The sequence below is a fragment of the Anomaloglossus baeobatrachus genome (assembly GCF_048569485.1).
Source record: "Anomaloglossus baeobatrachus isolate aAnoBae1 chromosome 5 unlocalized genomic scaffold, aAnoBae1.hap1 SUPER_5_unloc_3, whole genome shotgun sequence".
Lineage (NCBI taxonomy): Eukaryota > Metazoa > Chordata > Amphibia > Anura > Aromobatidae > Anomaloglossus > Anomaloglossus baeobatrachus.
In genome coordinates, this window is record NW_027441806.1 from 1796525 (window position 1) to 1824135 (window position 27611).

General features: G+C 46.4%; 1 protein-coding gene across 1 annotated transcript in view; it reads left to right on the plus strand.

The window, feature by feature from the left end:
• Nucleotides 1–2309: 2309 nt before the first annotated feature.
• LOC142259160 (uncharacterized) overlaps nt 2310–27611 on the plus strand; it is a 53077-nt gene continuing 27775 nt past the window's right edge. Inside the window, exons 1-4 of the mRNA XM_075331664.1 lie at nt 2310–2429; nt 4150–4263; nt 9867–10944; nt 12231–12239. Of these exons, the coding sequence (XP_075187779.1) occupies nt 2345–2429; nt 4150–4263; nt 9867–10944; nt 12231–12239 (1286 nt within the window). The 5' untranslated portion in view covers nt 2310–2344. The remainder of the gene's footprint in view (nt 2430–4149; nt 4264–9866; nt 10945–12230; nt 12240–27611) is intronic.

Consider the following 27611-nt stretch of genomic DNA (forward strand, 5'->3'; position numbering starts at 1 on the left):
GGAGAACTGTGTTGGGTGTTAACTTACTGGCCAATAGATCTCCCAATTACCTCCAGGCTCAGCATTAACCCTTTGGGAGGGCAATGCTGTTGTGGCGACCAGGTCCTGGGGCGCCACACTCTCCCACTGCTCGGGTCCGGCGACTGCTGCTGCTGCGGCTGCTGCTGCTCGGTGGTGGCTCGAGCGATGGCCGGATCCCGGGGTCTCGAGCGGCGCTCCTCGCCCGTGAGTGAAAAGGGTAGGGATTGGATTGTGGGGATTTGGTTATTGTCCGTGACGCCACCCACGGTTGTGGTGATATTGGTGACACCACCGCTGCTCTAAACAGGGATCCCGGGAGCGGTGACAGGGAGCAGCTTGGTTGTTAGTTCTCCCCTCCGTGGGTAGGGGGTTGGTTGTCCCGGGGCCCGGTGATGGGGTAGGGATGGATGGCAGGCGGGTTACGGGGCCTGGCAAGGCGCAGGGTCGCGGGGGCAGCGCTGTGCCGCACGGCACGGTGGTACTCACCAATGATGAGGACACAGTTCTCGGTAAAACACATGGCTGGATGGACGGGTCCCACAGACGGCTGTGGTGTTGTTTCTCCCGGCAGGTTGATGGTGACTGCCTTTCCCTGCACCTGTGTACTGTAAACGGTTCCAATGGGTTCCCACCGGTAACCCGCTCCCCAGCTTGGATATGGGCTGGAGGAGCCCCTTTTGCCCGCAGGCTCTGGCCCTGGGAACTTTAGCCTTGGCGGTGACTGTGTTTCCCTCTCTCGGTTGGACTGTTGCCTTCTGTCGGGACTTGGCTGCTGGGAAACCCAGGAGGTTCCCTTCGCTAAAGGATTTGGCAAATTCACGGCGACTCCTAGCCTTGCCGGGGTCCGCAAGCCCCTGCCAGATGGTGCTGGCTTCTCTTTGCGTACCGGTCCGGTACCGCCGGGCCACCGCCCGTCCACGGTCTTTACGGTAAGCTCCAATAGGCCACTCCTGCAGACGGTCACCACCGTCTGCCAACCTTGCTGATCCGTCTGGGCCACACACCCGGACCAACTTCAGGCTGCTTAACTGACACTTTCCTCCTTCCACTTTCTCCTCCAAAAACTAATCTGCTTGCTTTTCCCGCCTCCAGGACTGTGAACTCCTCGGTGGGCGGGGCCAACCGCCTAGCCCACCCCCTGGTGTGGACATCAGCCCCTGGAGGAAGGCAACAAAGGTTTTCGTCTGACTTTGGTGTGCCTGACCGGGAGTGTGGGGTGTGTAGGTGTTGTTCTCTGTGGCCCCTGGCTTGTCCAGGGCGCCACAAAAACTTTGCAGGACAAACCTTTCACTGCAAGTACTGCTGCCAGTCTCTTGGGGCATGTGCAAAGCTGGTAAACACATCTACAGGTCACATTTTTGCCTCTGCTACTTTATAAAACAGCTCTATCTCAGGTAAATTGGATGAAGGCGTCTGTGAAGAAATTTTCAATTCTTATTCTTTTGCTTTTAAAAATATCCATTATTCTATAAAGACCAAATTTGTAAAGTTTATGACTTATAGTTGTCCTGTGAACAGATTCTCCCCCTGAGCTCTGGATCTCTCCTGCTTTTCCTCTGACCATAGGCCTCTTGGCTGCTTCTCTATAATTAGTGCTCAGGACCAGACCAGGACTTGTCTTCTCCTTCATGTCATACATGTTAGCGTTATTTCAGCGGCCAGTGATCGGATATAAAGTCTCCAGTAATTATGCTACTATACAGGATTCTTTCTGATGTTACATCGTCATCTTCTCCCCATTCAGGTCCCTACAATATCGGATCCTCTCAGTGGAGATCTTCTATATAAGAGAATTCTCCTGATTGACCTATCAAGGATGGATATGGATAGGGACAAGATGGCGGAGAGGATATTACACCTCACCCTAGAGATCCTCTTCCGGCTTACTGGAGAGGTGAGAGATTCTGATGACGTCACATTACATCATTCTTATCTATGGGAATAACAGATGGACAGAACTGGAGAGGTGAGGACTCTGGAAATGTCTGGAGTGAGATTTATTACTGTGTCTCTCCATAACCAGGATTACACAGTAGTGAAGAAGACCTCTAGTGAGCGCTGTCAGGCCCCTGTGTCTGAGGGATGGGGAAGACCCCTGAGCCCAATCACGAGGCCTCCACCTCACCCCCCGATACATGAGGACATCAATGACCAGAAGATCCTAGAACTCACCTACAAGATGATTGAGCTGCTGACTGGAGAGGTGACACTGCTGGGAATGCTGGGACATTATACAGTAACGCTATGAAGGGATCGGGGGTGACGGTATCATTGTATGTGTCAGGTTCCTATAAGATGTCAGGACGTCACCGTCTATTTCTCCATGGAGGAGTGGGAGTATTTAGAAGGACACAAAGATCTGTACACGGACGTCATGATGGAGGTTCCCCAGCCCCTCACATCACCAGGTAATAGACAGGACTAAATACACACGGCCTATAATTACAGTCATATGAAAAAGTTTGGGCACCCCTATTAATGTTAACCTTTTTTCTTTATAACATTTTGGGTTTTTGCAACAGCTATTTCAGTTTCATATATCTAATAACTGATGGACTGAGTAATATTTCTGGATTGAAATGAGGTTTATTGTACTAATAGAAAATGTGCAATCCGCAGTTAAACAAAATTTGACCGGTGCAAAAGTATGGGCACCTCAACATAAAAGTGACATTAATATTTTGTAGATCCTCCTTTTGCAAAAATAACAGCCTCTAGTCGCTTCCTGTAGCTTGTAATGAGTTCCTGGATCCTGAATGAAGGTATATTTGACCATTCCTGTTTACAAAACAATTCCAGTTCAGTTAAGTTTGATGGTCGCCGAGCATGGACAGCACGCTTCAAATCATCCCACAGATGTTCAATGATATTCAGGTCTGGGGACTGGGATGGCCATTCCAGAACATTGTAATTGTTACTCTGCATGAATGCCTGAGTAGATTTGGAGCGGTGTTTTGGATCATTGTCTCGCTGAAATATCCATCCCCTGCGTAACTTCAACTTCGTCACTGATTCTTGCACATTATTGTCAAGAATCTGCTGATACTGAGCTGAATCCATGCGACCCTCAACTTTAACAAGATTCCCGGTGCCGGCATTGGCCACACAGCCCCAAAGCATGATGGAACCTCCACCAAATTTTACTGTGGGTAGCAAGTGCTTTTCTTGGAATGCCGTGTTTTTTTGCCTCCATGCATAACGCCTTTTTGTATGACCAAACAACTTCATCAGTCCACAGGATTTTCTTCCAAAATGTAACTGGCTTGTCTAAATGTGCTTTTGCATACCTCAGGCGACTCTGTTTATGGCGTGCTTGCAGAAACGGCTTCTTTCGCATCACTCTCCCATACAGCTTCAACTTGTGCAACGTGCGCTGTATTGTTGACCAATGCACATTGACACCATCTGCAGCAAGATGAAGCTGCAGGTCTTTGGAGGTGGTCTGTGGATTGTCCTTGACTGTTCTCACCATTCTTCTTCTCTGCCTTTCTGATATTTTTCTTGGTCTGCCACTTTTGGGCTTAAGAACTGTACCTGTGTTCTTCCATTTCCTTACTATGTTCCTCACAGTGGAAACTGACAGTTTAAATCTCTGAGACAACTTTTTGTATCCTTCCCCTGAACAACTATGTTGAATAATCTTTGTTTTCAGATCATTTGAGAGTGTTTTTGAGGAGCCCATGATGCTACTCTTCATAGGAGATTCAAATAGGAGAACAACTTGCAAGTGGCCACCTTAAATACCTTTTCTCATGTTTGGATACACCTACCTATGAAGTTCAAAGCTAAATGAGATTACAAAACCAATTTAGTGCTTTAGTAAGTCAGTAAAAAGTAGTTAGGAGTGTTCAAATCAAGAAATTGATAAGGGTGCCCATACTTTTGCACCGGTCAAGTTTTGTTTAAATGCGGATTGCACATTTTCTATTAGTACAATAAACCTCATTTCAATCCAGAAATATTACTCAGTCCATCAGTTATTAGATATATAAAACTGAAAAAGCTGTTGCAAAAACCCAAATTGTTATAAAGAAAAAAGGTTAACATTAATAGGGGTGCCCAAACTTTTTCATATGACTGTATCTGTATGTAAGGAATGAATTCAGTCTCTGTATGTGTCTCCTCCAGTTCTATCCAGTAAGAGGACAACACCAGAGAGATGTCCCCGTCCTCTTCTCCCACAGGACTGTAAACAAGAAGACTCCGATGTTCCTCAGGATGTGTTTCCTCCAGCTCTATCCTGTAAGAGATATCTACTCATGTACTTTTTGCACTAATTTTGTGTTTACATTTTTAGACTTTCTGCTGTGGGTTTTTTCAGCTGTATTTTCTTTGCTTCTGCTTCTTCTGCTGTTTTCTAGTGCCTTCTCTATGTTGTTATGAAGGCAACTCAAAGACCTGCAGATGGTTCATGAATGCCCTGTTTCCCTGAAAATAAGACCTAGTTACAGTCAGGGCCAGCGTCAAGAGGAGTCAAACTGCGCTATTTCTTAGAAACCCCAGTCTCTTAGGGACCCCATCAGTTGTAATCTAAGGTTGATTGCTTAAGGACCTTTGATGCTGTTGCGGGCAGGGAATTGACCTTCAGTAGGAGGGGGGCACTCGAGACGCTCGGATCCGGGCGGTTGATGAGGCTCTAGTGGCAGCCGGACCCGGGCGCAGCCCTCCGTCACCCGCAAGTGAAAAGGGGGTAGTTATTATACAGGGGAGGTTTGTCAGTGACGCCACCCGGGGGTTGCGGTGATTGTTGGTGACACCGCCGCTGCCTTGGTATGGGGGTGCTCGGGGCTGATGGAGCGGGGCAGCAGGATGTTATCCCCTCCACGGGTATGGGAGGTGTTGTCCCGGGGCCCAGGTGTTGGTGGGATGGAGTGATGGGGCACAGTCTGCGGGGTTGGACCGGATGATACCAGTGTACTCACTGTTTGAATAGAGTCACACAGAGTCCAGATAGTAAACCAACTGACGATAACCGGTTGCCTCCGGAGGGGTGTGCTTGGGTCCCGCACACCGGTTGACAGAACAGGGGCCCTTCCTTCTGCACTTTTGGTTTGTGTCTTGTGTGTTGACTAGTCCGCATGAAACGGGGAAGTCCACTCCCGGGGTCTTTTCTGTGGGAGCTGTGGCCCGCGAGAACTGAACAGTGGGATCTTAACAAGAACTTGCAGACGCCCTATCCCCCTCGTTGGGCTTCCGTCTCGCATCTGGGCTGTCGGTGGGACAAGACTTGGAATCTTGTCCCCTGCTGGTTAATTAGAAAGGTGCTTGAAGCTGTCCTCGCTCCAGGGTTCAGTGACCCCGACTGTGCACAGCCTCCGGACCGGATTACCGCTGTCGGCACCGGCGGGCTACAACCCTGCCCCGGTCCACTTAAGGTCTCCCTCGACCGGATCTCCATCGCCTGTGGCCCAGCTCTGCCGTTTGCCACCTAACCTAGTCAGGTTAAGTAGTCCGGGGCTCCAACCCCTGAGCACCACTTCACAATCCTCTCACTTCAACTGTCTAGCACTGTTCTGTGTGTTTCCCTCCCCTGACACCTCAGAACCCCTAGGTGGGCGTCACCATCTGCCTGGCACCGCCCACTGGTGTGTCCCTATTGTCTTGGGGGGGTGACTAGGGTTTGATGGCTTGTGTTGGATACCTGTGTGTGTGTGTGGGGTTTTGTGTTGGAAGGCCAAGGAGGAGGGAGTCCTGCACCTGGAAGATGGATGCAGTCCTCTGTGACAACCTGATTTTGTCAGGGCGTCACAATGACTGAACTCTTGTAAATCTCTAATATAAAACTTATGCTTCTTTTCTTTAAGATGATATTGAAATTTTTCGATGGTGTTCTGCAGAGTCACCTCTTTCGCCGCAAATTCACCATCACCTGAAAATTTCTTTGTTATATCAATCTGTTCCTTTAAAGCTAATTCTAAATTTGCTAAATTTTTCCGTTCCTCCTCCAGCAAACATGTCATCAGTCTGAGTGAGCAGTCAGTCACCTCCCTCTCCCATTTAAGAGCCAGTTCTGGGCTTTTGTACCTGAAACCGGGCACGAGAGAGATCCGTAGATATCTGGGGACAATTTTATCCTTCAAATAATTTTCGAGCGACTGTACTTCCCACCATGAGGTGGTTCGCTCCCTATAAATCCTAGTCAGATCGTTAAAAGCGCCATTAAGAGTTGGGGTATATTTTTTCTGAACAAAATTTCTTTCTGAGAACACTTCCTTGGCTTCCGAAATCCAGTTATTTGTGTCTATACCTGTGTTTAAGAAACCTGCCATATCACAACGATCAAAAATCAGTATAATACAGCCACTGGTGAAATTAATCAAATATCAAAAACAGCAGAATCTAAAATTTAACTTTTATTAATAGTTTCTCTAAAAAAAGGAAAGGAGAACCTTGCCTTTAATAAAATGATGCCACGTGAAGGGTGAGAAACTGTATAGCCCTTATAAACTGCAGGAGGGCCAATACACCCTATCATATGGCATAAACAAATAAACACAAAGGCTGGTTAAATATGACAGCCGAACCAGGAGCAAAATGATTGAATTGGTATAAGCAAAACTCCAGACCTCAGGGTCGTCTCACCCTAGTGCTGCCTGCCTACAATATTGTACCAAACCACATCCTCATATACCTGGTAAAGGGGAAAGGTACCCCACCACCTGTAAAGGTGTTGGAACAATCAATTAATGCCCAATGGTTCAAATCAAATCGACAAAGCTTCAGGGTTAATAGTATACTCAAATCCCCACTGTATCTTTGTCTGATTAGTAAAGAATGGAGCGATCTCACCCGTGTTGGTGTATCTTATTTCCATACAGACAGTTTGCCACCATCAACGGCGTATCCACGGACCCTTCCACTCTGGATCCGGGATCCCTTCCAAAGTAACAAGAACTGTCCTTATCCCCAATCCTCCTTCTCCCGACACGTTTCCTATATGCTATTCTTTAGGGGAGTCTATATAAGGAGATGCAGGTTTTAATGAAAAAACCTCAAATGGGTTCACAGATGGTGACAGCTAGAATCCTCTCCGCTGTCCGCTGTTGATGGTGGCAAACTGTCTGTATGGAAATAAGATACACCAACACGGGTGAGATCGTTCCATTTAGCGTCAAATTTAGCGTCACAATGACTTCAAAGTCATGTGGCATGATGTAACCAAAGGTCTTTTAATTGCAGGAGTCTAAATGAACTGAACAGGACACAGGCTGGTATGCAGGACTGGTATTAGGGGAAAGGGAGAGTAAACTGGGCAATTTCAGAGGGCTCCCATTTTCCTAGTGGCCTTAGTGTTTATATGCCAATTATAGGACTGTTTAAGGACCTTATTGACATCACGTCAAGTGACCAAATGTCTCAATTGCAGGAGTTTCAAGCAGAAGAGGAGACAGGCTGGTGTGTGTGTGTGTGTGTGTGTGTGTGTGTGTGTGTGTATATATGTGTGTGTGTGTGTGTGTGTGTGTGTGTGTGTGTGTCAAATGTCAAAAGGGGCAGAGCTTGGCCAGAACAAGGGTGTGATGCCACCGGTTCTCAAATTCGTAACAATTGCGGCGTTCCCTATGCCAGAAATCGTACTCCAGTCCCTAATGTCATTTTCAGTGTACATAGCCAGTCTTGTTGAATTGGAGCCCAAATGTCTATCTGCACAGACAGGAAGACACTGCTTCATGCTTTCGTTACAAAGCCTAAGAATAGGCCATCAACGTTACAGTCCTGGACATCCCCGTTAAATTTTCACCATTTGTCTTTATTTTATTTTCGTCTTAGAAAAAAAATCTCTTTAAAATTGTTTATTTTGTGGATCAATGTCACAGATGTTTGCAGGTTATTCAACTGTCAAGGCGGTTTCAGGATCTGTGGAAACTACACTCTGCCTGCTAACGTCTCTTATGTCTGTGAGCAGCGCAGGGAGACACAGGCATCAAACCACAGATTTAGGCAGGCTAGCAAGAGTTAACCTCTGCTGGGTTGCTAGTTAGTGTATTTGACCAAATGCTGCGGGAAGCCAGTATCATTCTCTCCCCTCCTGTATAAGCTGGCTGGGCTATTCCATTAATGCCAGCTATAGGTTACCTATACTGTTAGCAAGAAATTGGCCATAATAAAGTATTAACTTATGGGACCACTCAGTAGTGTCCCATAAGGAATTGCCTACTCCATAAAGCATAAATGACTGGAGAAAAGAAGGAGATACGGCAAAGAACATGTGTGAAAAATTCCATTTTATTCATAAAAATATCATATATAATAAAATCACAACAATATGTGGTCAAAAGGACAAGGATCGGACAGGAGGTGGGGGAAGGTGGGCTGGGGAGGGGGGGGGGGGGCTTGAGGATGTGGGAGCAACCTGCCTCTCAGAAGCAACCAGGGTGAAGAATTAAGTGACTGAGTTTCCATCAATTGTAGGGCCAACCTATAGTAAAGAGCTGGTGGTGAATTGGGGCCAAGAGAGAAAATGAAGGATATGTGTCATGTGAACCACATGAGATATGCAACCAATCAGCAAGTGGGTATACATGCATGTAGTAAGCCCATCTGGAAAATGTGAAACCACAGTGGAAATAAGGCAAAGTGACTGCGCGGAGCCACAGGCGAGGTCCAAGTGACTCCTCAATTTGCACATAAAGAAATGTGTATATATATATATACACATGCACAGCAAGTCTGAGCCAGGTGCACTGCGCAATCAAGGGGCCTGAAGATATGGAAAGGTTTTCTCAATTATAATTGTGGCAAAGGAGCTGAACCAGAGGGGGGCTACTAAAGTGTACATGCAAAAATAATCACCGGCTGAGGCAGCACACATGTAATCTCCCATTATGTACACCACAGACATGTAAGAGTTAATACTGGTGCTGCACAGAACCAAGGGAGAATTTAAGGCAATACCAGGCACAGGGTTACTGTGCGATTATTAGTCCCAATCCAATTCACCATGCAGCCAAGGGAAGGCGGAACAATGGAGGGGCAACATAAATAAGTATACCTGGTGGTTGGTTCCGAGGGGCAGGAAACAGCCTCCTGACATCTGTTTCGCAGCGTTGCTTTTTCGAAGGAGGATTGCTCCCACATCCTCAAGCCTCCCCCCCCTCCCCAACCCACCTTCCCCCACCTCCTGTCCGATCCTTGTCCTTTTGACCACATATTGTTGTGATTTTATTATATATGATATTTTTATGAATAAAATGGAATTTTTCACACATGTTCTTTGCCGTATCTCCTTCTTTTCTCCAGTCATTTAGGTTACCTATACTGGTCTGGTGAGGTGTTGTGATCCAGACTTACGATTGGTTGTTGTGCATTATTACTGTGAACTGTTGTGGTGTTAACCCTTGTTGTCTTTTTGTTGCTGCCTATTTATTTCTGTGAGTTTGCCATTTGTCTCGTCTGTCTTAATTTGTGTTTCCTGTCTGTTTTAATCTGTGTTTCCATCATACTCCTGCCAATCACACGCCAGGGTGTATGCTATGGACAATTATACGCTTCTGTCGTTGCCTGAATCTTTGGGAGGAATGCTGTGTGACGGTGTCCACACGACCTCCTTGGTCAAACAATATATTGCTGAAGATGTTGCGTCGTTTGTGAGATCGGTACGTGTGACCGCTACAAAACGACCTATGAGCGATCTCGGCAAATCGTAGCAGCGATTTGGGCGTGTCACATCGCTAACGAGATCGCTAGCAATATCGTTGTGTGTAAAGCGGCCTTTAGATGTCGAAATTGGACAACAGATTCAGAATACATTTTTTCCTAATTTAATTTCTGATGTTATGGTTTAAAAAAATAAATATACTTTCAAGATAATATTAAAAAAATAATAACATTGTGTTTTTTATTTTTAGCAGATGACTGTATTGGGAATTCAGATGGAAATCTAATATCTTCAGAATTTATAACACATGATGAAGGTATCACACGTGATACATATGACGAGCAAGTCCAACAGAATTGTAAGCAAAATAAAAGTTACAGAAGGGATGGGGAACATGAAACGGCTTCCACAGGAGAGAAGCCATTTTCATGTTCAGAGTGTGGGAAATGTTTTATTCAGAAAACAGATCTTGTTAGGCATCAAAGATCTCATACAGGGGAGAAGCCATTTTCATGCATGGAATGTGGGAAATGTTTTATTCAGAAAACTGCTCTTGTTTTGCATCAAAGATCTCATACAGGGGACAAGCCATTTTCATGCTTGGAATGTGGGAAATGTTTTATTCAGAAATCACAACTTGTTTTGCATCAAAGATCTTATACAGGGGACAAGCCATTTTCATGCCTGGAATGTGGGAAATGTTTTACTTGGAAATCAGAACTTGTTAGGCATCAAAGATCTCACACAGGGGAGAGGCCATTTTCATGCTTGGAATGTGGGAAATGTTTTACTTGGAAATCAGAACTTGTTAGGCATCAAAGATCTCACACAGGGGAGAGGCCATTTTCATGCTTGGAATGTGGGAAATGTTTTATTCAGAAAACAACTCTTGTTATCCATCAAAGATCTCATACAGGGGAGAAGCCATTTTCATGCTTGGAATGTGGGAAATGTTTTATTCGGAAATCACATCTTGTTTTGCATCAAAGATCTCATACAGGGGAGAAGCCATTTTCATGCCTGGAATGTGGGAAATGTTTTACTGGGAAATCAGAACTTGTTAGGCATCAAAGATCTCACACAGGGGAGAGGCCATTTTCATGCTTGGAATGTGGGAAATGTTTTATACAGAAATCAGATCTTGTTAATCATCAAAGATCTCATACAGGGGACAAGCCATTTTCATGTTCAGAATGTGGGAATTGTTTTACTCGGAAATCACATCTTGTTAGTCATCAAAGATATCATACAGAGGAGAAGCCATTTTTATGTTCAGAGTGTGGAAAATGTTATTTTACAAAATCAAATCTCGTTAAACATCTGAAGAAGCTGCACAGGGAAGGAACCTTTTTCATGTTGTGAACATTTGAAATGTTTAATTGGTAAAACAATTCTTGTTGACCATGAGAAAACCCACACAGTAGAGGAGACATTCTTGCATTCAGAATTTGGCAAATGTTTTTATCATTAATCAGGTCTTGTTGTCAGATGAGTCACATGGGAGAAGGATTCATGTTATACCGTGAGTCAAAGGGTTTTATCCTAAAATCAATTGCTCAAGTAAGAATTGGTCAGGGAAAACACCATTTTCTTTTTAAACTTACCGTATTATTATGACCATAAGACGCACCTATGTTTTAGAGGAGGAAGATAGAAAAAAAATTGAAACAAAATATGTAGTCATGACGCACTGTTGTGAGGGGGAACCTGCTGCTGACATGGTAAGGCTGCTTTCACACATCCGCTTTTAGCAGAGCTGGCCAATCCGGTTCTAAAACCTATGCAACGGATGCGGCGAAAAAAACGCATACTTTGCATACGTTTTTACATGCGGTCCGTCTGGTTTTTGCCGGTTGCGGCTGGCTACTGAGCATGCGTAGTGCAAAAAAAGGATGTGATTTTTGCCGCAGGACGCTTTATCCGGCGTCCATAGGCATGCATTGGAAATCGCGACGCATCGGCCGGATGCGGCGCGATGCGGTTTTTTTCGCCGGACAAAAAACCGTGCCAGGCAACGTTCCATCCAGCCACCGCATCGGCTAAATATGCCGCATCCGTCAAAAACTGGACGGAACGCAAGGCCATGCGGCACAATACGGCGCTAATGTAAGTCTATGCGAAAAAAAACGCAACCGGCGGCAAAAAAAAACGGTTGCGTTTTTTCTGCAAAGCGCCGAATTGTGCCGCACAGGAAAAACCGGATATGTGAAAGCAGCCTTATAGGGGTAATATCCCCCCCCTGATTCTGTACTAATGTCCCCCATTTAGGCCCCTTTCAGTAATGTTTCTCTCTTCCTGGTGTATATGTCCCTCATCCGGGCAGATATGTTCCCCATCTTTCTCCCATAATAGTATACATGATCCCCATCCTGGTATATATGGCTCTCATCTTGGTATGTTGGTGTTGGGGTGGTTTTCGTGACGCTACCCACGGGTTGTAGTGATGCTGGGCAGCACCGCTGCAGTGAAGGTGGCGGGCTTCCGGGAGCGGTGTCGGGGCTCAGCTTTGGTGTTAACCCCTCCGTGGGTAGGGGCGGTGTGTCCCGGGGCCCGGTTGCGGGGAGATATGGTGCGGGGCACAGTGCTGCGGTGTGATGCGGTACTCACGATTTAGTCACTCAGGGTCTCTGGTAAACCAAACAAGATGTAGAACGGGCTGCCCACAGCCGGCTGCAGCACTGGACGGTGTGACTGGGTCCCCTTTCTCCTGCACCTAACGTAAGTGGACCACGGTGCCTAAGCACGGGTGGTCCGCTCCCCGGCGGATATGTCGTGGGAGCTCCTTTGCCCGCAGGCGCTGGCCCTTGGATTTATGGCCTCTGGCGGTGACTGCTATCCAGTCGGGTTGGGCTGTTGCCTTCAATCAGGTCTTTGGTTGGGAAAGGACCCCGTGAGGTCCAGACCTCAATCAGTAAATTCGACTATATGGTGGCCTACGGCCTAGTCAGGGTCTGAGTACCCTTCCTGGTGCTCCGGTAGACTGCTGGCTCCCCGGTTCGGGTCCGGCGGGCTCCAACCCGGTTCCGGTCCTACGGTTCCACCGGTCGTGTTCCCGGTCTCCTGCAGGCGGCCCCTGCTGTCTGCCTGCCTGCCTGACTGTGTGAGGGTCCTAGGCTCCGTCCCAGGCCCCTTGCAGCGCTGTGTGTCACACTCTGCTCTCCACTCAACTGTGCCAACTGTACTCCTCACTGTCCACAACTGGACTCTACTCCTTACTATCCAACTCTGAACTTCACACTGCACTACTCAGACTACTGTCCACGACTGGACTGAGATGCTTCCCTGCCTCAGGCCAGCAGACTTCTCGGTGGGTGTGTCTTTCCGCCTGACTCCGCCCACCCGGTGTGCCTGTCTAACACTGAGGGAGGCAATCAGGTCTTGATTGACGGATGTTAACTTCCTAGTGTGGGGGGGGTGTGTGTGTGGTGTCTACTAACCTGTGACCCCTGGTTGTCCAGGGCGTCCCATATATGTTTCTCATCACGCTGCAGACATAAAAAAACAACTGATTATACTCACCATCCCTCTGCTCCCCCAGTGTGCGGTGTTGTCTTTGATGCTGGCAAGTGACTTCAGTGTATAAGTGGCACATCGCATGACGTCACTGCCATGCACCTACAGGCACACGCGGACGTCGGCTGCCGGAATATTCACTGCTCCCCACACCTAGGATTATGGGCGTGTGGAGCAGTGAATATTCATTCTCTAATAAAAAACACGTGATCACCGAGCTGCAGCAGTTAGCTGGTGACTGAGTGATCATGTGTGCCTGCTATTAATGAATGAATATTCACTACTCCCCATGCTCATAATCCCACTCATCTCTCGATGCCGGCTTCAGTGCGTTGAGGTAGACTGGATTATAAGTGAGGGGAGCAGTGAATATTCACTTTTGTTATTAGCGGGCACACTGTTAGCCCTGGTTTCTGCCTCCTGTGACCCACTCCTCCACCGCCACCCCTCCAGTCACAGTCACAGTCACATCAGGACTATGACGCACCCCCCCTTTCCCTAAGACCCCCCCTTTTCTATATGGTAATTGGTTAACAAATAGTAAGAGTAAAAAATTACAATTCACTCAAAATCGTATGACATAAAAGGGCACAATCATTGTGAATCTATCTGACCGTTTCAGGCACCACCCTATTTCACTAAACTTCTCTTACATTTCAGACTAAAAATGTCAAAACTCACTAAATGTTTGAACAGTTAAGGTGTGTGATGCACAAAATGTGTGACGTTTACACAATAGTTCTTGCGCAATGAGTTAGATGAATTTCCCCTTAAATAGTGCTTATCACAAATCTGTGGCTGCCTTTATTATTTACTAAAGCAGTGGAGAGCCGCAGATAAGTGAATGTTCTTAATATAATCCAGTACAAAAACTTTTGGAAGTGTTCCTAATGTCCTCCCAAAGGAACTTTCAGGTTGTGAGATCCCACAACCCTCAGCGATAACTGATCGTGAAAGAGTGATCTCTATGACCCCAGCTCTGCGGCATCCTTCTTAAGCAGTTCAGTAAAATCTTAACGGGAAGGTGTCGTCCAAAAAAAAAAAAAAATAATAACTTAAAAATGTAAAGTATTAATGTTTTGCTCAAATATTATTTGTTTTTAATTGAGCAAAATAAAAAAATAAAAAGTTTGATATTTTCCACTCTGAAACACTAGAGGGAGCAGCTGCTGAAATCTGAAACTGTAGAAATAGCCTGGATTACAGCTGCAGTAAAGTGGGCGGAGTCTACTCTCCTGTGTGTGATGTCACCTCCCCCTCCCAATCTGAGGGTTTCCAAAGGATAACACAGAATGAAGTTTAGATCACAGTGTGGAGCCATTTTGTTGGTGACAAGAAATGTCTAAAGTGTCACCAAGGACAGCAGGAGTATCACACAGGATAGGATTAGATACACAGCTCATCAGACAGTATTACACAGGAGAGGATTAGATACATAGCTCAGCAGACAGTATCACACAGGAGCGGATTAGATACTCAGCTAAGGAGGCAGTATCACACATGAGAGGATTATATATACAGCTCAGCAGACAGTTCCAAACAGGACAGGATTAGATACACGTCTCACCGAACACGTATCACACAGGACAGGATTAGATACACATCTCAGGAGACAGTATTACACAGGAGAGGATTAGATACACACCTCAGCAGACAGTATCACACAGGAGAGGATTAAATACACAGCTCATCAGACGGTTCCACACAGGACAGGATTAGATACACGGCTCACCGAACACGTATCACACAGGATAGGATTAGATACACAGCTCAGCAGACAGTTCCACGCAGGACAGGATTAGATACACAGCTCAGCAGACAGTATTACACAGGAGAGGATTAGATACTCAGCTCAGGAGGCCTTATCACACAGGAGAGGATTAGATACACACCTCAGCAGACAGTATCACACAGGATAAGATTAGATACACAGCACAGCAGACAGTATCACACAGGAGCGGATTAGATACTCAGCTCAGGAGGCAGTATCACACAGGAGAGGATTAGATACACAGCTCAGCAGACAGTATCACACAGGATAGGATTAAATACACAGCTCAGCAGACAGTTCCACACAGGACAGGATTAGATACACGTCTCACCGAACACGTATCACACAGGATAGGATTAAATACACACCTCAGCAGACAGTATCACACAGGATAAGATTAGATACACAGCTCAGCAGACAGTATCACACAGGAGCGGATTACATACTCAGCTCAGGAGGAAGTATCACACAGGAGAGGATTAGATACACAGCTCAGTAGACAGTATCACACAGGATAGGATTAGATACACAGCTCAGAAGACAGTATCACACAGGATAGGATTAGATACTCAGCTCAGGAGACAGTATCACACAGGAAAGGATTAGATGCACAGCTCAGCAGACAGTATCACAAAGGAGAGGATTAAATACACAGCTCAGCAGACAGTATCACACAGGATAGGATTAAATACACAGCTCAGCAGATGGTTCCACACAGGACAGGATTAGATACATGGCTCACCGAACACTTATCACACAGGATAGGATTAGATACACAGCTCAGGAGACAGTATTACACAAGATATGATTAGATACACAGCTCAGCAGACGGTACCACACAGGACAAGATTAGATACACGGCTCAGCAAACAGTATCACACAGGAGAGGATTAGATACACAGCTCAGCAGACAGTATCACATAGGAGAGGATTAGATACACGGCTCAGCAGATAGTATCACACAGGACAGGATTAGATACCCAGCTTACCAGACAGTATCACACAGGATAGGATTAGATACACAGCTCAGCAGACGGTACCACACAGGATAGGATTAGATACACAGCTCAGCAGACAGTATCACACAGGAGAGGATTAGATACACGGCTCACCAAACACGTATCATACAGGATAGGATTAGATACACAGCTCAGCAGACAGTATCACACAGGAGAGGATTACATGCACAGCAGGCAGTATCACACAAGAGAGGATTAGATACACGGCATGGGGGGGTAGCGAGGGGTTTCAATGAAGATGGTAGCAGCAGCTGCGGGGGAGGGGCAAGGAGAGTGGGGGGTATCATTTTAACATTGGAGACAGTAGCACCTGCGGTGGTGGGGGGAGGGGCGTAGGTACTCACATGCTCTGCATGCACACGCACACAAACACACACAGTTCTGCTGCATGCTTGCCGGCATCGGTGGAGGGGGAGGAGAGCGGGGCTGGGGGCTGGGTAGAGCGGGGGGAGGGGGTGTCATTGGAATCTGTAACAGCGGGGGGAGGAGAGGCGCCCCGGCGCCCTGTACTCATACATCCCGGAGGTTGACAGGGGTAAAGTGGAGCAAACATCATACGCCATACCTCCCAACTTTTAAAGAAGGAAAAGAGGGACAAATTTTTAGGCCACGCCCCCTAACCACACCCATTTCACAGTCACGCCCATATCCACTCCCCATCCACACCCATTCAGCACAAACACGCAGGCAGCCGGCGGGCCTCCAGCACAGACACGCAGGCAGCCACAGTGAGGCGGCCGGTCGCCTTCACAGACAGGCGGCCGGCCGCCTTCACAGACAGGCGGCGGGCCGCCCGCACAGAGAGGCGGCCAGCCGCCCGCAGAGAGAGGCGGCCGGCCGCCCGCACAATGAGGCGGCGGGCCGCCCGCACAGACAGGCGGCAGGGGGGCGCCCGCACAGACAGGCGGCAGGGGGGCGCCCGCACAGACAGGCGGCAGGGGGGCGCCCGCACAGACAGGCGGCAGGGGGGCGCCCGCACAGACAGGCGGCAGGGGGGCGCCCGCACAGACAGGCGGCAGGGGGTGAGGGGGGAGGGAGGGAAATCAGCGCTGGGGAGATTAGTTTACTGTACCAGCAGCAGCACAGGCAGCGCTCCTCTCTATGCCACGTCTACTAGGATGGTAGGAGGGAAAAGCAGGGAGGCGGAGAGAGAGTGGGTGGGCGGAGCCCGGGAGCCGGCCGTCCCGCCCGTGGCAACGGGACAAACAACGTAAAGCGTGAAAGTCCCGCTGTATCCGGGACGGTTGGGAGGTATGCAGCATGTTAGAATGTGTACATAAGATCCCGCTGGTGGTGGCCGCAGCTTATAGGCCCCAAATCTGGTGACAGGTTCCCTTTAAAGTGAACCTGTCAGGAGCAATATGCACTCAGAGCCAGGAGCAGTTCTGGGCACATATTGCTAATCCCTGCCTAACCGTCCCTGTATACACTAGCATAGATAAAGAGATCAAGAACAAATATTTTTAAAGATCTTATATCTTATGCTAATGAGCGCGGGGACTAGTCCGAAGGGCGTTACTTCACTTGGCTAGTCGGCTCGCATAGCATGTTAGCATGTTATTACGCCCCTGTGTGAGTACTAACACGCTATATGAGCCGACTAGCCAAGTGAAGTAACGCCCTTGGGACTAGTCCCCGCGCTAATTAGCATAAGATATAAGCTCTTTAAAAATACTTTTTCTATAGATGCCTTTATCTATGCTGGTGTATACAGGGACAGTTAGGCAGGGATTAGCAATATACACCCAGAACTGCTCCTGGCTCTGAGTGCAGATTGCACCTGATAGGTTCCCTTTAAAGGGAACCTGTCACCAGAAATTTAGCAAAAAAAATAAAAGATTCCCCTCTGCAGCTCCTGGGATGAATTCTGGAAAGGTTCCTGTTGCTATTGTGCCCCCTTTGAGACCTAAAATAATACTTTATGAAGTCTTACCTTTTTGTATGCAAATCTGTTTTTATGGTCACGGGGGCGGGCTGCCTGGCGTCCGTTATTCCCCCTCCTGCCGTTGTACGCCGTCCCCCATTGCTCATTTCCATACATGAGGACGCCTTCCTCATGTAACTGTCCTCCTGAAGTTTTGTGCATGCCCAGTGCCACTCTCGCGGGAGTAAGCACTGTGCAAAGTGTGAACGCTTTTGAGGTGATTGCGCAGGCGCGAGATTATGGGCGGCGCTGTGATTGTCATCAGCAGCGTCATCCAAGTACCTGCCCATAATCTCGTGCCCGCGCTTCTCACTCTGCCTCCACCGTTATGCGCAAGCACTGGCCATATGAACCACGTTACCTATTACCATGGGCGCGAGATTATGGGCGGCGCTGTGATTGTCATCAGCAGCGTCATCCAAGTACCCGCCCATAATCTCATGCCCGCGCTTCTCACTCTGCCTCCACCGTTATGTGCAAGCACTGGCCATATGAACCACGTTACCTATTATCATGGGCGCGAGATTATGGGCGGCGCTGTGATTGTCATCAGCAAAGTCATCCAAGTACCCGCCCATAATCTCGTGCAAGCAGTAATAGGTAACATGGTTCATATGGCCAGCACTTGCGCATAACGGTGGAGTCAGAGGGAAAAGTGCGGGCACGAGATTATGGGCGGGTACTTGGTTAACGCTGCTGATGACAATCACAGCGCCGCCCATAATCTCGTGCCTGCGCAATCACCTGAAAAAGCGTTCACATGCGCAAAACTTCGGGAGGACAGTTACATGAGGAAGGCGTTCTTGTGTATGTAAATGAGCAATGGGGGACTGCGTAAAGCGGCAGGAGGGGGAATAACGGACGCCAGACAGCCCGCCCCCGTGACCATAAAAACACATTTGCATACAAAAAGGTAAGACTTCATAAAGTATTTTTGTAGGTCTCAAAGGGGGCACAATAACAACAGGAACCTTTCCAGAATGCAGCCCAGGAGCTGCAGAGGGGAATCTTTTATTTTTATTGTGAAATTTCTGCTGACATGTTCCCTTTAACTGGTAGGGGAGCCAGGATAAAGCAGAGCTGAAGCTGTTGGGAAGCTAGGACCCAGCAGCTCTGCTCCACAGGCAGGAGACCACTGATCGGTAATAGAAGCCTGCAGATGCCACTCTGCATAGGTTATTGTCACTGCTATCTGCAGGAGAGAGAAGTGCTGATTGCACGGTCTCCTCAGCTTCCTGATCCCCGTGTGTCTGCAGCAGTGAGAAGCCGCACACGGGGACTCAGAGAGAACAGCTGCAGACAAACGCAGGCTCCGGGACTGGGGGGGGTCGGCTCTGGTGCAGGGGGGGGGGGGGGCTCTGCTGCAGGGGGGGGTCGCTCTGCTGCAGGGGGGTCGCTCTGCTGCAGGGGGTGATTCATACCTCAGCAGCAGTCACAGGAGTAGGTGCTCGCTCGGCTCTGTAATGAATAGTAGAAGGGAGAAACAGCGAGGCGGGGCTACAGTGGGTGGGTGGAGCCGTGACAAACAGCCTCACGGGCGGGACCCGGGATCAAAGGCTCAGAAGAGGGACTGTCCCGCTGTATCCGGGACGGTTGGGAGGTATGTCATACGCTGTGTGCGCCACAATGATGGTGCTGATCTCCTCCCTCTGCTGTTATCTGGATAGCCCAGGGGGCGCGTGCATTTCACAGCAGATGCCTTCTCTAATGTTACTAAATGGGGTCAGAGCCCGACTATCAGAGTCTATGCACAGAGGGCTGCCATAAAGGAGGCGAGTATCTGTCCTTACAAACACCAAATCCAAGATGGCAGCGCCCAGTGCCTCCAGTAAAATTAGAATTAAATAAAAAATAAATAAGCAGTGATTTTAATTTTGTATTAAAAATACTTGTTTTCATAATCACTATTATTAATACAAAAATAAAAAACTGCGACACCTTTCCTTTAAACAAGTATATGACCGCGCTGGATTAGTTGAGAGAGCAATGTATCGTGCTTAGAGCAGCGGCAGAGATTTGTGGGATCCCGCTCTGCACACTGAGATCCCACAAAATGGAAATTCAGGCTCCACTTTGCAAGTAAGTTGGGTATTTTGAGAGCCTTTAGGAACATTTGTGAAAGGTTTTGATACTGGATTATATTTAGATAATTCACTAATCTCAGGTTTCCCACTGATTTATTTACTAAAAAGCGCAGCCCCAGATTGGAGATAGGAACTCTTAAGTATATCACATTGTATATAATTGCATTTCAAAGCTTGTTTTGTCAATAAATGCTTGTAAATATATATTCTTCATGCCTGGCTTTCTCTATTGTTTAGATGTGATAATTTTGCCTCAGAACCTCTGGAGTTGGCGCAGAACTGTAGACATTTCACACCAAAATAATGAGGGGAGAATTGAATCACACTGCAGCCTAGATATGTGGAAGTTGTTGAGATGCTCTGATCCCAATTTATCAAAGCTTTTATGCCAAAAAATTGTCACAAAAACTCTGAAAAGTCTCAAAAATTTGGATCAATTCAAAGTGGTGCCAAATTTTGGCGGCTTTTGGCATTTTCACTTTAAAATTGGCAAAGTTTGGGTGGGACGGGGGCGTGACAGCACAGCTCCTTTGTCATTTTACCTGTTTACCAAAACATTTTCAATATACAGTTATGTAATCGATATGTGTTTTTAAGTGCTGATTCTCAGCTTTAATTTGAGGGTATTAACATACTAATTGGAGCCAGGGCTTACGAATTACAGCCCATAAACATGTAGCGGTCTCTTTAAAAAGAGACCAAAAGTAACTGGACAATATCTTAAAAGCTCTTTAATGGGCTGCGTAGGATATTCCCTCATGAATCCATTATAAATTAAGCAGATAAAAGGTCTGGAGCTGATTCCAGATGTGACATTTGCATTTGGAAGCTGTTGTTGTAAACCCACAACATGCGGTCAAAGGAGGAGAACATCATTAAGATAAAAAATGAGAGCTAGTAGTAATGTTAGGGGTGGCCAAATCAGAAATTTGGTATATTCTGGAAAACAAATGAACGCACTCGAGAGCATCGGAACTCAAAGAGGTCTGGATGTCCAAGGAAGACAATAGTGATGGGTGATCACAGAATCCTTTCCTTAGTGAAGGAAAAGTCCTACACAACATCCACCCAAGTGAAAAAACATTCTTAAGAAAGTAGACGTTTCAGTTTCTAAGTGTGGCACCTGCTTTGGGAGCGATGTATAGAATTCCACCCACATTCACCTCTACAGATGTTGCTTCTTTGGTTGAACTGCAGAATACTACAACTCCCAAGATGCCATGCAAATCTGGGGGAGGAGGAAACAGGATGGGGGGGGAGGAAGTTGAGCCATCTTGGAGGGGTGAAGCTGCCACTCTGTATGATGAGAGACTGAGTTCTGAAGCTAGAGGATGCACTATTGGTAGGAGCTGCTGTCCTCCAGGTTTACCACGCCGAAGAAGGATTTTGCCTGCTGTACCCACTTCTCTCTGCAAGCCATTGAATCCAGAAGCTCCAGTGTGGAATAGTCTGAGAAAACAGACCTGCTGCAGACAGAAGTGAGTAGGACATTGCTGTGACTTGTAGTTCTACAGTTTGAGAAGTGTGAACAAAAGAGAAATACGAGTATATATGAAAATACAAGAATTTTATTAATGGAGATAACACGCAAGACAGCACAAAATCACACTTAAAATTGCTACAGAAAATCAAAACATCACAAGGGGTACAAGGTTTATATTCAATTGGTTAATGTAAAAGTTTCCTGTCTGTCTGAAGTAACCGTGGAAGAGGTGGGAAAGTCTAAATGACGGGACTAGATATAATGTAAGCAAGACACTTAATGACATGGACCAGACTCCATTGCATGATTTAATAGAATTACTAACAACTATGAGGTTGGGAGTAGAAGGTCCTACAATGAGGTGACAGTAACAGGGGAAACCACAATGTCACCAGGTATGTATAAAACATAACCCATTCACTCATGCATAAGATTTGGTTAGAGGATTCTGACCCTCGAGTTCGAGAATCAGAATCATGGGAGGATAATCATCATGCAAGCTTAGCCCCAGTATCAATAGACACCAATTAAATACAAGGATGTATGGAACAAATCAGGGGCCCAAGTACAGAGTACTAGTGTAGATGTTAACCTAGATTAACCTGAAGTATACCACGTGATAACAGGGTAAACCTGGATGAGATCATGACATTAAAATAGTAAAGTGCGTGTGCACATAGCCATCCAGGAATCGTGGTAAGTATGTATACAAATACAGGTTAAAATAATTACCTAGAAAAACTGTGGTTCAGGTAATAAAAAAGGGGACCCTGAGGCATAGTAACACCTATGTACACATAATAATAATAATAATAATAATTTTATTCATTTATATAGCGCTATTAATTCCACAGCGCTTTACATACATTTGCAACACTGTCCCCATTGGGGCTCACAATCTAGAGTCCCTATCTGTATGTCTTTGGAGTGTGGGAGGAAACCGGAGTACCCGGAGGAAACCCACGCAAACACGGGGAGAACATACAAACTCCTTGCAGATGGTGTCCTTGGTGGGATTTGAACCCAGGACCCCAGCGCTGCAAGACTGCAGTGCTAACCACTGAGCCACCGTGCCGCCCTTACACATACCCAGAAGAGTTAGGATCAACACCGACGCGTGTTTCACGGAGGTATTGTTGCTTTCTCAATGAGGAAGACCCTAATGGCAGTATAAACCCAGTAGGTATAAATAGCCTCTGTTAATTATCATTGCTGTCAGGTGTAACAATCCCTCAACCGAGGGATATGTGATGGAGAGAACAATAACGCCCATCAAGCAGGTGATAGGGCATCACCTAGATAGTGGGCGGAAACCTAAGACAGGTCACATGATGATCACTGAAAAAGGCGGATTATAAGAAGATCACAAAGATTGTTAATAGTAATCGCAATCTGACGTGGCAGCACTGGTAGCAGGGTACGCTACTGATAATGAAAAACAAATGTACAAGAGACGTCAAACATCTAGTGTAAGGTGAACCGGGGACTATCTCACATTACCCAGATGTCCCGCCCTCCAGCCAAGTCAGGAAGGAACACGTGGTGCCGAAGACGCGTAACCCCGGCAATCACGCGATCCAACCCGGCATTAGACATAACAGGGCGTAACACAACACATGGTGGATATACTTCCAGGAGTCACGCCTGCAACCAGTCACAAAGCAGACACGTAAAACGTGAGAGGTACGTCTCCACAGTGACCACCCAGCCAATTCCAGATTGAGGACAAGTTTATAGAAAACATATATTAGTTCGTATAGATCAGCATGTTCTTCTGCCAACATCATAACAAACCATAAATCTATCACATCCGATTCACGTCCCCACCGGGGCAGGTACATAAGACCATAAGTCACTTAGTGATCGCTTATAGGACACAGATTATAAAAAAGCACACACCTTGCTAACCGCAATCACAGCAAGGCATAATAATACTAGTAGCACAGTGCACCGCTAAGGTAAGGGGACAGTTATATAAAACGGGAATCATTTAGCGCCAATGGTCTGGAAGTGTTCCACACTGCTGGAGTATCCAGCCCTCAGGCTGAGTCAGGAAGGCACACGTGCCGAGGACGCGTAACCCCGGCAACCACGTGAGCCAACCCAACATCAAGCATGTCAGGACGTGAAACCACGCATAGTGGACGTAGTTCCAGAAATCCCGCCCCCAACCAATCACAGAGCAGGTGACTATAGCGCCGGAGACGCATCAACACAGCAACTTCCGGGCCTATCTCCGATTGAGACGGGCATGAAAAGGGGTGTGTAGTAAGTGATGTAAATTAATACATCCTATTATCAGCAAAACACATTGCAAGACACAAATGCACCACCCCAGGTGCACATTACGAGCGGGGCAAAACAATAGCCCCTGCAACGAACTGCCAGCAGACTAAGAACATTTGTATAAACATAGAGGTACAAAAATACCAAACATAGTAAACATTAATGCTGCTTCAGCAGACTAAACTTGTAAAGTAGGGGGAATGAGATATATATTAAGGATAGAAAGAAGGCTTATAAAGAACATGCTGATCATTCGATCATATGTCACGTTAAAAGTATACCATTGGTCATAGAGTATAAATACTTCAAATATAAATATAGTAAAAGGCCAATAGAAAAATAGATATATATACATATATATATGTTTCCAAGATAATCGTTTGTTGTACCAAACACAATAATAATATGACAACAAATACACACATATGTCAGGAGTGTGGTATTAAGATCGTAGAATAGCAGGAACGTCCATTCAGAAGATATCATTGATGTTCAGTGATGCCGGCACAAACTTGTAGGGTGATAGGAAAACAGGATCTTATATGATACGTCCAAAGATCAGAAAACGAATTTAGTATTGCATCAAAGACGGTTCCAATAAAAAGAAATAAACAAGAGAGGAATAAGTATACATAAAAGAAGACCACTGGGAAATACATTCGCCACAGACGAATTAATTGATAAGCGGTAGAGTAATAAAAACAAAATTAAAACAATTATGGTATGTTAAAAACGACCAAGTGATATAAGAAGAACATTATGCTTGGAAAAGCTCAGATAAACCCTATAAAAAGACACAAAACTGATGTTTTCGTTCAGGCCTCCAGGTGTTAAAGTCCCAAGGATGGTGATCCAACGAGCCTCGACTTGGGCTAAACGTTTCTTGAGGTCCCCACCCCTGGAGCCTCCATGAACAACATCGATACCCCGTACCTTGAGGCCGGATTGATCACATCCATGAAATCTCCTGAAATGTTGAGGAAGTGTCTTCAGGAGAGTGACATCGATCACATCGGAGGCAGCACGGATATCCCGTACATGCTCTCTGGTACGCACCCGCAATTCCGCAATTCGCGTGATGTGAGACCAACATATACCAGAGAATATGGACAGGTAGCATAGTAAATCACATGCGTGGTAGCACATGTGATACGATGTTGTATATTCATTGTCCGTGTGTCGTCCGATGATGAGAAAGTCGTGGCGTGGAGGATATTAGGACATGCGACACACCGCCCACAGGGAAAACATCCCTGTGTCGGGCCGCGAGTGCCAAACGGATTGGAAAGCGGAGGAATATAATGACTCCTTACCAGGATGTCACGGAGATTCTTAGCACAGCGAGCTGTCATAAGGGAACCTGAAGGGAGTATGTCTGCCAAAATTGGATCTATGCGTAGAACAGGCCAGTGTCTATCAAGGATGCCACACATCGTCTGCCATTGGTTGTTAGAGGTTCCTATAAAGCGAATAGGAGGGTATAATATGTGGTTGTTGTTGTTTACAATTATATTGAAGGAATTGTGTGCGTGGAGTTCTTTTGGCACGTAAATACCCCTTCTTAATGCAGCGATTGCTGTATCCACGATCCTGGAAACGGCGTTTGAGTTCTGCGCCCTGTTTTTCAAATGACTGGTCAGAGGAGCAGATCCGCCTAATCCTTAAGAATCGGCCGGTCGGGATGGCGCGTATGGTGGCAAAGGTATGGGCTGAGGATGCATGCAGCAGGGCATTGACTGAGGTGGATTTCCGATAGATACTAGTTTGTATGAATGACAAAGGATCCACCTCGATGTTGATGTCCTTTTTGGACATCAACATCGAGGTGGATCCTTTATTTTTTTGGCAGGGCACAGTGGAGCAGCTTGATGCATTTATGGTCAATTGAATGCTAATAATCTTAATATAAAGCTGACATATAAAAATAGCAGCAGGTGCATTGACTTTGTCAATGCACCTGCTGCTATTTTTATATGTCAGTTTTATATTAAGATTATTAGCATTCAATTGACCCATAAATGCATCAAGCTGCTCCACCGTGCCCTGCCAAAAAAATAATACATCATCAATATATCTGAGCCAGCACTGCACATGGGAGCTGGCACTGATGCCCCCATCGCCAAAAACCAACCTCTCCCACATGCGAAGGAAGAGGTTGGCATACGAAGGGGCACAGGCCGCCCCCATAGCAGTGCCATACTGCTGCAGATAAAATAGATCTTTAAAAATTAAAAAAATGTGCGTAAGTGCAAAGAGGAGCAGCTCAAGGATGAAGAGGTTCAATTTGCCATCACGACCGCCCATCTCAAGAAAAAGGCGGACCGCCTTCAAACCATCAGAATGTGATATGCATGTGTAGAGGCTCTCCACATCAGCTGTTACAATCAACATATCCTGATCCATAAAGATGCCGTCAATCCTCCTGAGGATGTCCGTCGTGTCATGGACATAAGAGGGCAAGGTTTCTACTAGAGATTTTAGATGATAATCAATAAATTTACAAATTGGATCACACAAGCCGTCTATGCTGGACATAATAGGATGCCCCGGGGGATTAAGGGCATCTTTATGGATCTTAGGTAATAGGTAGAATGTAGGCACCTTTGGATATTTAGTGGAGAGCCCCTCCATCATTTTTTATCAATAATGCCGCTCTCGCACGCCGCCTCCAGGATCCCCAGAAGGTCAATAGAAAACCGCTGCAAGGGGTTAGATGGCAGCCTCATGTTGGTGTCCTTATCACGAAACTGCTGTAAAGCTTCTTTCTCGTAATTCTCCACTGCCCAGATCACTATATTGCCCCCCTTGTCAGCTGGTTTAATAACAATGTCATTATAATTGCTCAGTTCAGAAAGAGCAGATCTTTGTTTATGAGTTAAGTTATCACCTTGTCTCTTAACCGTGATTTGTTTAAACTTATCCACCACTAATCTAGTGAAGACCTCAACGGCAGGACAAAGGGACAAGGGGGGAAATCTAGTAGATCTGGGCAGTAGCGATTTTGGGAACACATCTGTAGAGACACTGGACTGTTCAAGCAGAAGATCCTCAAGGGTCTGTAACGCCTCCCTCTCGGCCGGGCTATCCAAACCACTATTGTCTCGTTTATGATGAAGTTTTTTCAAAACTATCTTGCGTGCGAATAAATGTACACCTTTAATGCTGAAAAAAAGTCAAAATGATTAGTTGGTGAAAATGTTAGGCCCCTGGACAGCATGTCCAACTGGGCATCAGAGAGGGTGCGTGGAAAGGTTAATCACCTGTAGTTTGTTTTTGCCGTGTTTGTCATTCAATTTAGCTGATGTTTGCTTATTCCGGATAGACTTAACATGGGACCCCATGCTTTGTTCAGACTCACATACTCCACTTGACATCCCGGAGGACAAACCGCCAACAGAAACCAATGAAGACATAGAAGCTGATTGGCCATGAGACAAAGTCTTGGCTCGATAGCCCAGACGTGATCTAGAGTGCCACCTGTAAACCATCGTATTGGTGTAATCTGACAGGTCCCTATTATATTTCTTTAATTTTAGGCCACTAATTTCCTTTTCTAACTTAGAAAGGCCTTGCTCAATCTTCGTTTCCATCCTGGTAATCCGCTCAACTGAGCAGTTATTTTTAATAGCTTTTTCCAACTCCTCCAATTCTGTCTCCATCATGGTTAAAGAGGCACTGTTGTGTTTGAGAACTGTGCTGGAGCAAATTACAAGGCCTTGCTAAAGAGGACTCTTGATTGCACTAACTGGGAGTTTGCATAGGAGCAGCCCTGGGGAAATACTGCCTTCATTACTTTAAGTGCACCAACGTACAGCAAGCGCGCCAACAACCGCGGCAACTGGGGCCCCAATTTGGGACTGTGTCATTTGTGAGGCTGCAGCTGTTAGTTGGTAGATAGTAATTAGTCAGCAGAGT